The 9,939-nt window shown below is 38.6% G+C and overlaps 1 protein-coding gene across 1 annotated transcript in view; it reads left to right on the forward strand.

The window, feature by feature from the left end:
* CDH12 (cadherin 12, type 2 (N-cadherin 2)) overlaps positions 1–9,939 on the forward strand; it is an 851,782-nt gene that overhangs the window by 823,536 nt on the left and 18,307 nt on the right. Inside the window, exon 9 of the mRNA XM_006895122.1 lies at positions 8,298–8,419. Coding sequence (XP_006895184.1) covers positions 8,298–8,419 — 122 coding nt within the window. The remainder of the gene's footprint in view (positions 1–8,297; positions 8,420–9,939) is intronic.

The following is a 9,939-nucleotide window of genomic DNA, read 5'->3' on the forward strand; positions in this document are numbered from 1 at the left end:
AATATATATATATATACTTCACCATTTCTAGGGTTTCCCCCACAGTTCTACAACAATGAATAGCCCAATTGCCATTGAATAGGTTCCAATCATGGAGGCTCCATGTGCATTAGAATATAATTATGACCTTTTGAATTTCAAAAACTTTTTCTGTGAAAGTAGATTGCAAAGCCTTGTCCAAAGCACCTGTGTGTGGTCTTGGACCACCAATCTTTTGGATGCCAATTGAGTATGCTAACCAACTGTGCCACCAGTGTTAATAGTAAATGCATTTCCTAAAAAGAGTTACAAAGTTTCAAATTATTGTGAGCATTTTAAAGAGGACTCTGCATCAGGGATGCATTCTGTCTCCATACCTTGTCAATGTATATGCAGAACAGATAATTCAGGAGACTGGACTCTATGAGGAGGAATGTGACATCAGGAGTAGAGGAAGACTCATCAGCAGCCTGCAATATGCAGATAACACAATCTTACTTCCTGAAACTGAAGAGGACATGAGGCACTTGTGGCAGAAGTTCAAGAACTGTAGTCTTCAATATGGATTGAAGCTCAACATCAAGAAAACAAAGATTCTCACCACTGGCCAACTGAAACTTTCATGGTGAACTGAGAAAACATTGTGATTGTTGATAACTGAAGTTTGCTTGGTTCCGTAAGCAACTTTTTTGACACCACAGTCAGGAAATCAAAAGACAAATTGCAATGGGAAAATCTGCTGTCAGATACCTCTCTAGAGTACTGAAGAATGATGATGTGAGTCTGCAGATTAAGGTGCGTCTGATCCAGGCAATGGTATTTATAATTACTTGTTATGCATCAAAGAGCTGGACAATAGAAAAAGGATGAATGCTTTTGAGTCATGGTTTCAGAAAAGAGTGTTGAACATGCTATGAACTGCCAGGAGAACCAACAGGTTTGACTTGGAGAGCACAAAACCAGGATGCTCCCTGGCTGAAAGAATTTTGAAGATCTGTCTTACATACTTGACACATGTCCAGGAGGAACACGGAGAAGGATATATCAGCCCAGGAGAGGAAGACCAAGGATGAGCTAGGTTGATTCAGTGCCTGGAGCAGTGAGATTGCGGAGATGATGAGACTGGCTCAAGCTAGGGCAGCTTTCAGAGGTAATGTACATAGGATCACTACGAGTTGCAGGCAACTTAATGGCATATAACAACACAAACAACAACAACAACAACATACCTTTGTCTATCTAATTCCATGTTTGTCATTGAGACTGATGTTCCTTCAATGATGAAGTGGGATATATATTTCCTTTCCTTCAATTTAGGTGGGAATGACTATTTGACTACTTGGATACTCTCTAGGACAATTCTTCTCTGTCTTGTAGTGTCACTGTATCTAATCTTAGTAACAATAGGTAGACATTAAATGGATAATGTTATTGTGATTAATTTGCTGAGAAATATTTTTACTATGTGAATACTGAGGTTATATTATAAAATCAGAAAGAAGTACCTCTTTCTTTCTTTTTTTTTTTTTTAGCTTAAAGGTAACTTTATTAAGGGGGTTCCCAGGCAAGGTTCCTTGGTCTGGAGAGAGAAACCAGGGAATCAGGTTTATGTAACACATCTTCAGGGAGGGAAGGGAGGGATATTTCAGCCAGGTGGGTAAGGCTGTTCACTCCCTTCGTTGACATGTATTATTCTTTGAATTCTTTATTCCCCCCCTGACTTGGTCTGGGCCTAACCTCCCATCCTCTTTAGTGAAAAAAAAGGAGAAGTATCTTTATTTTAGCTACTTCCTCCTGAGAAGGGCCAAAGATCTGTGGCTCAGAGTCTGAACTGAATTGGTTCAGGATCAGTAGCCAGGGGAGAATATGGATGTAATAGCAGCAGCTGGTTCACAGTTAAGTTGGTGTTTTTTGTTGTTGTTGATTTTTAGTTTTAGTGTTTTGTTTTGTTTTGTTTTTTTAAATCCTGTAAAGTAAGTAAAAATTTGAAAAGGCAGGGATTGATTATTAACAATATGAAGAACTATTTAGGGTTTGGATGTGAGTGGGGTGAAAAGCAGTCAGGCCCACTATTTGAGAGGTATAGTAGGTCTGCTTAGTGATAGGAGTATGTTTGACCTGGGAAAGGAGGTCCCAGTGAGTGTTACCTATGACCTTAACTGCTGTGGGACGTTAGTCAGGACAACTGTGTAAGATCTGTCTTATTGTGGTTGAAGAGATTTTGCTACATGCCCTTTCATAAGGATGGCATCTCCTTCGGTGACTCTAGCTGTCTGGTCTGGGTATACAGTGGTCTGAGTGTTTCCCAATTAATTTTCTGAGAAGGGAGAGATAAGAAATTATGATGCTAAAAGAGAGGACTCAGTGGGTGAGTCATAGTTGAGCTGGAATGTTAGGCTTTATATTATCTCACAGGGGATTAGAAAGATGATGAATGAGGTGCTGCTTGGATACAGACTAAGGAAATAGGAAGTAATTTGCTGTTTTCCATACTAAGTTTATGGAAACTACAACATAAGCTATCTGAAAGTAAACTTCAGAGGTTATACAAGAGCTGCCATCAACAAACAGAGATTAGGGATGGGTTAGTCAGATAGGGAGGGAAGTTAAGAGACTGTAGGGTGGCTGGATTAATGGATGGTGATTGAGAGAGAGAAATATCAGGGTTTTTGAGGAAGAGTAGATGGAGTTCCTCTCTTTTAACTGGGAGGATCAGGGTGTATTACACGCAGAGTTTGTGGGGAAAAGAAGCTTATTGGAAATCCTATGAGTAATAATGGATTTTAAACTTCTAAAGTGTTGTGCAGAGTGGGGTCTAGCAGGAAAAGAGGAGAGATTTTGCAGAGTAACAAGACAAGTTGATGGTGAGAGGCTACAGATGGAGTGGAATGATCCCATACAATGAGACTGACAATGTCTGGTGATAGAGGTAGTGTAGAAACAGGCTCAGAAAGAAGGCGCACTGAAAGGGATAAAACTAAGGGCTGGTAAGTCGAACTTAGTTCACTTGATTCCCAATGAAATATAGCTCCAAGTTTAGATAGAAGGTCCCTTCCTAGCAACAGAGTTGTGCATGTAAGGATAATTAGAAAGGAATGACTGAGTACTCATTTGTCAAGAATAATGAGAAGGACTTGAGTAGTAAGAGGATTGGAAAGGAGGCCATTAATCCCAATTACTGAGATCTAGGAAAGGAATATAGGACCCATAAAGGAGGGGAGCACTGAGAAGGTAGCCCCTGCATCAACCAAAAAGGAAACTGGTTTACCCACAAAGTGAAGTGTTACCCTGGGTTTGGCAAGTGTGATGTGGGTTTATTGAGCCTGGACATCTTCAATCTTCAGCAGCTAGAACAGAATTTATGGCTGTTGTACATAGGGTCACTGTGAGTCGCAAGCGACTCGACGACACATAACAACAACATATGACAAGTGATGCTCCCATGCTCCCATCTAATTCTATCAATTACAATACCAATAATGACTCCTACGGCTCTAGTTGCTGCACTACTACATGGTACACCTATCTGTTGCAATGGCCACACAGAACTCTCCAACCAAACTCACAATTTTTACAAGTGAAGTTTTACTAGTCAAGTAAGTTTTACTAGTGAAGTAACAGTTTACAGTTTGGTTGGAAGTAGGAGCAGTTCTTCAGCCAGGATAGTTATTCAGGTTTGCACCCAAACCCTCTTGACCTTTTGCCTCCCAGACTGAGACAGTGTTACAAAACTTTTTTTCCCCCAGTGGGGACAATTGAGACATAACTTCCAGTCCTCTAGTATGCCTGAGCTAAGGCCCACTGCTATGTCTCTGTAGAATGACTATTCAAGCTCAGCTTTGTCTTTCATTGATCATTAGTTCTCCATCATCTCTTTGGCAGAGGCTGATGTTTCTCTATTTTATTCTTCCTTGAATAGGAACTTTTGGCCTACAAAGAACAACACTTCACTACCTGTTTAGTCTTTCTTGGTGGTAGTGAGATTCTGGTTATAAATGTGCTCAACTTAAGCCTAGTGTGATGACAAGTATGATTAAAATCATTGGTAGCATATACACTCTATTAACATATTCCTAAACAAAAGACCTAACAGGAAAAAGACAACAATTCTCACAATGAGACCAATTGGCAGCACCATGATAGATGGAGAAGAGATTGGTGTTGTTAGCAATTACAGTTTCCTAGGCTTCACAATCAACACTGTTGGCACCAGCAGTCAGGAATTTAAATAGCACTGGGAATATCTGCTGTCAGGGACCTCTCCAGAGTACTGAAAAACAATGCCATTCTAGAGACGAAGGTGCACTTGATCCAGGCATGGTCTTTACAGTTACTTGCTGTGTATCAGAGAGCTGGACAATGATTAAGGATGGCAGAAGAATTGATGACTTTGAGTTGTGGTGAGGGAGAATAGTCTTGAACATACCATGAACTGCCAATAAAACAGAAGGTCTGTCTTAGAGAGGGTGAAATCAAGTTGGAGGCTAGGATTTTGAAGCTCTGTCTCACGTACTTTGTGCATGTGACCAGGAGGGACCTGTCCTTGGAGAAGGACATCATGCTCAAAAGGGTGGAGGAACAGGGCAAAAGAGGTAGACCCAAAATGAGATGGATTGATACAGTAACTTGTGCAATGGGAGTAGGTGTGTTGGAATCAGTGAGTCTGACTCAGGATAAGCGTTAGAGCTGCTGGTGGAAGATCTATCAACAATCTGCGACATGCAGATGACACAGCCCTGCTTGCTAAAACTGAGGAGGACCTGAAGCACCTTCTGCAGAGGGTCAAGGACTGCAGCCTCCAATATGAATTGAGGCTCAATGTCAAGAAGACAAAGATTATCACCACTGGACCAATTGGCAGCATCAAGATGGATGCTGAAGGGATTGAGATTGTTCACAGCTTTAGTTTGCTTGGCTCCACAGTCCCTCCTTACAGCATGTCCAAAGTATATCAGACAAAGCTTCAAAATCCTTGCCTGCAAGGTGCAGCCTGGTTTAACCATCTCCAGGATGAATCTGTTATTTCTCTTAGCAGTTCACGGTATATATTCAATACTTTTCTCCAGCACCACAGCTCATAGGTATTAGTTCTCCTTCTATCATCTCTAGTCACTGTCCAGCTCACTGATACAGAGTGTTTTTTTCAAAAAAAGTGGGAGGGATATAGGTAATACATCACTGTGGTAGTTCAATTTTAGAAAAGGGTTTCAAAGCCTTTTTTAATTTTTTTGATTGTTACTGATTTCTTTTACGGGTTTGTACTCCATTCATACCTTTTCTCTCCTCCTTTTTATAAAATTCATTCATTGGTGCACATTTTTCTCCCTCTCCTCCCTTCCCCCACCCTGTCCATTTTGTAATGCATCTCTTGTTCCAGATTATTGTCACACACACACATCATCATATATTCCTTTCAATAGTTCTTCCCCTTATCAGTTCCAACTCAGGGTTCTTTTTTCTTGTTCTCTCCCCAATCCCTCATATCAATCTTATTTTGTAACAGTAGTGCTATGCACTATTTGTCCTTCTGTAACTCACATATTTCACTCAGGATAATGTCTTCCAAGGCCACCGGTACTGTATAAGGTTTTGTGAGTTCATTGTTATCAATACTATGTAATAGTCCATTGTATGAATGTACCAGAGTTTTTCTATCCATTCATTTGTTGAACTTTTATTTTTATTTTATGTTCTTTTATTTTTATTTTATGTTATACAATCACTTGATATGCATCAGAGAGTTGGACAATGACTAAGGAGGATAGAAGAATTTATGCCTTTGAGCTGTGGTGCTGGAGAAGAGTATTGAATGTACCATGGACTGCCAAGAAAACAAATAGATTCATCCTGGAGAGGGTTAAATGAGGCTGCTCCTTGGAGGCAAGGATTCTGGGGCTTCGCCTGACATACTTTGGACATGTTGTAAGGAGAGACAGGTCTTTGGAGAGGGACATCATGCTGGGCAGAGTGGAGGGACAGCGCAGGAGGGGAAGACCCTCTATGAGGTGGATTGATTCAGTGACTGGGGTAATCGGGATGGGTGTGTCAGAGGCAATGAGATTGGCACAGGATAGAGCAGGGTTTAGGGCTGTTGCACATAGGGTCGCTATGAGTCGCAAACGACTTGACGGCACATAACAACAACAACAACAATACTGGTTTACATACAAAGTTCATAAAATTTGTATGCATTGTTTTTCACACTGAATCTTACCTCTTTCCTTTACTCATCCCTCTCTCCACCCATCAAATTGTGTGACCCTGTGACTAAGCCCAGCCCTCCTTGGGTCCTCGTACTCGTTCTACAATAATGTTCTCATACAGTATTTGTCTTCATGAGACTGGGTTAGTTCACTCAACATAGTGCTCTCTAGTCCCTTGCATGTTGGATAATAATTAACAAAAGTGTGTTACTTAGAAAAAAATTTTTAAAACAGACTTTTACTGTGACTTAGTGAATGTTTAAAAAGCAGATCAGTGTTCCATTCAGCAATTTATAAACATTTTATTTCATGTCATCATTACAGTCCTCACGATGTAACACACATCTCTCTTCCTTCCTGTGTTTCTGTTTACATTTCTCATCTAACCTTTCTTGCCTTCTGAAATTTATCCTTGGACTTATCTTGAGTAACTGATTGTTCATACATCTTCAGTATTGTTATTCACCTCATAGACACATCTAGTGCTTGGCTGAAAATTGATTCACTTTGATGGGTTCAGTTGCAAGCTTAAAGCATGGCTAAGGGTTATTATTTCATTAATTTCACCAGTAAAAATACATTTTTATTCAGTACTGATTTTAGTACTGTCATAAAGTAAGTAGTCTTTAATATAAACCTTTTTCATTCTCTTACTACTTCCACCACTTAATTTTAGGATGTTGCCTAGCTTTTTTATAATTAATCCCTTAATTCTACTGCCTGAAAGCTGTTAGGTTTTCATGTATGAAAAGACATCTTTCATCATTTTCCCCTGGGCAAATCTCCTACTGTTCAGAAGGGATGGTTTTAAGAAAGTAAATATGTAGATGATGCTACTAAAAAATATACACACTCAAACTCATTATCATTGTCATTGGATCAGAACCAAGTCAGCTCTCCCTATAACATGTTTTTAGAGACTAAGGCTCATGCGAAAAGATTTCTCATCTTTCTCTCATGGACCTACTCGTGGGCTCCAACTGCTTTTAGGTGGACAACACAATTCCCTCAGATACACCACCATAGCTCTCTCGATAATAATATGGGCATTAAAATAAACAAAGAAAACCTTGCAATTGTCACTGAGTGTGAACTGAGACATGACCATCTATTGAGTTTCCAGGGCTATAAATTGCTTAGGAAGAGATTGTCCATTTCCCCCCCTCGGAGCCACTGGAAGATTTAAACTGCCAAAGATTCTAGACATTTGGGTTAGCAATACACATGCCTATGGAAGATGATACCAGAGCTCATTTAGAAGCCATTGCTATTGTTAGGTACCTCTAACTCAGAACAGACTCATAGCTGCCCCTCTAGCAGGTTTCCAGAGGCAGCACACTGCGTGGGAGGAGACTGTCCATCTTAGTCCCACAGATCAGCTGGTGACCTCAAACTGCGTGCCTTCGGATTATGTCACAGCTTCTTACCACTAGACCACCAGAGATTCCGAAGCCACAAGTAGAATAAGAGAAAAAGGAGAATAAAATGTGGAATGTGTCATTTGGTAAAGATTGGCTCTATTAACTGATCTTGTTGCTATGATTAGGGTTTTGTTCTGTTTTCTTTTGTGAAAAATTTTATCCAGTGTAAAACAGATATTCTCCTCAACTTTATTCTTACTCCGAGAGATCTTTTAGGACAAAGTAAAACTTCCCCATGAAGTTTCCCTGACTCTCAGTTAAAACATACTGTGATTCATTTCTAATATGGGTAGTTCTGTCAGCTTAGCTTTTAGAACAGCACTTACCCATTGCACCATCAGGACTCCTAGAAAGTCACACAGGTTGTAAAATATCAGGGAAATAATTGGCTTTGTTTTTATGGTTGAGATTCAGGGGGTAAAAAAACAAACAAACCAACAAACCCCAAACCTGATCTAGTGCATTGCTAGTGCTCTGAGAGTTAATTATTGATATAGTTATCATAATGATGTCCTTATTTTAATACCATCTTTTAGTTGCCATAGAAGATTGAGAGCTTTCCAAAAGAGTAAAGATTTCTTTGTATTGCATATGAAAATGGAGATTTTTTTTTAACAATTTCAATTGTAGTTACTGTTGAAATAATAATTGGTCAGTGTGCTTAATTATCTTTTCTGGTTTTGGTTTCCTACAGGTAACCCGTTGTTAATGAGCAAGGTCAATGTACTCATTAATGTGTTAGATGTCAATGAATTTCCTCCAGAAATATCTGTGCCATATGAGACAGCTGTGTGTGAAAATGCCAAACCAGGACAGGTATTGTACCATTATTATTAAGTGACAATAAATAACGACCCATATCTGCCTGTGTTTTAGGTTACATGTTACAAGGATATATGCACAAATATGTAAGTTTCTGGACCAGTTAACTTTAAAAAAAGATACTGTAAAAACTACTAAATTCTTACAAAGTAATGATAAAAGAGTATATGTCCTAATAATTCTTATATTCCTGAATGTTCTTGGACTCTAGCATACTTGTCTGCCACAGTATTTTACAATTTCTATAGAACATTTCATTCACTGTTAACCTAGGAAGTGACTAACATAAGTAAACCTTCTTTCAGGGTATCTTTTACTTTGATCATGTGTTTACTTGAAAGGATGAACCATTACTGAAAATGTAGTCATCCTTCTCTCTGGTCTCCAGAACACAGGGGAAAATTGTACACTTAAAGCATGCCCATGGAAAAATCCTAAATTGTATGTAGTGTAGAAAGCAATTTCCCATATAATATAAATGAATATATAAAGAGTATCATGAATGGACAGGTGATAACATTGTGTTATCAAGAAAATAACGTAATGCTGCTTACAACAAGTCAATATGGTTTGATACATTTTAATAATTTAAGTGAACATAAAGAGCGTTAATTACTTAATGACTGAGAAATTTTAACTATAGGTGAAGTAAGTCAATATTTAAATTGATTTTTTGAAAAATATTCTTTAATCAGTTTTATTTTAGTTTTATTTTTTCTTATTATTTAGTAGAATATTTATCCCATAGCTCTAATTCTTCAATATAAACTAAACAGACATAGGTACTGTAATGTACATGTATTTAGGTCAGAGCAGATAAAGAATATTTCCATCAGTGCAGATATGCCTTTTGGATTATGCTGATTTAATACTTCATTTCTAAATTTTGGAAAAAGAGATAGTGTAATGTGAATGGTATGGTCATATTTTTTCAAAGCAGAAATTCTGCAACTTTCATTTTTGAATAGGCACAGAAACCACTTAAAATTTCAATCCTTTGCTAACTTGGTTACCTCATTTTCAGAGGTGAGTCTCAGGCTTATTTCAATGTCTAAAATAGTCTCAGGCTTTGCTCAAACTCTAAGAGTTTTTGTACAAATAAATAACATCATTAGGGAATATAGAATAATTGCACCAAAAGTCTGCAACTTAGGTACATTCCACTTTATCGACAAAATGTTTAAAGCCTATCTTTGATTGTTAGGCAATGAATAATTTCATAGCAGTCAAAATGGTGCAACATGCTAAGTCAAATTCTGTTGATAAGTAAGAGTTTCATTCATTTAATGAAACTCTATTTTTTTGTAGGAAGATTTGGTAGTATGTTGTTGTTATGTGCTGTCCAGTTGCTTGCGACTCATAGCAACCCTATGTACAACACCCCTTCACCCTGCCCTATCTTGTGCCAATCACACTGTCTCTGACAGACTCATCCCGCTTATCCCAGCCACTGAATCAATCCACCCCATAGAGGCTCTTCCCCTCCTGCACCGTCCCTCCACCCTACCAAGCAT

This window comes from Elephantulus edwardii, unplaced genomic scaffold, assembly GCF_000299155.1.
Source record: "Elephantulus edwardii isolate Elephantulus edwardi_28Jun2011 unplaced genomic scaffold, EleEdw1.0 scaffold00159, whole genome shotgun sequence".
NCBI lineage: Eukaryota > Metazoa > Chordata > Mammalia > Macroscelidea > Macroscelididae > Elephantulus > Elephantulus edwardii.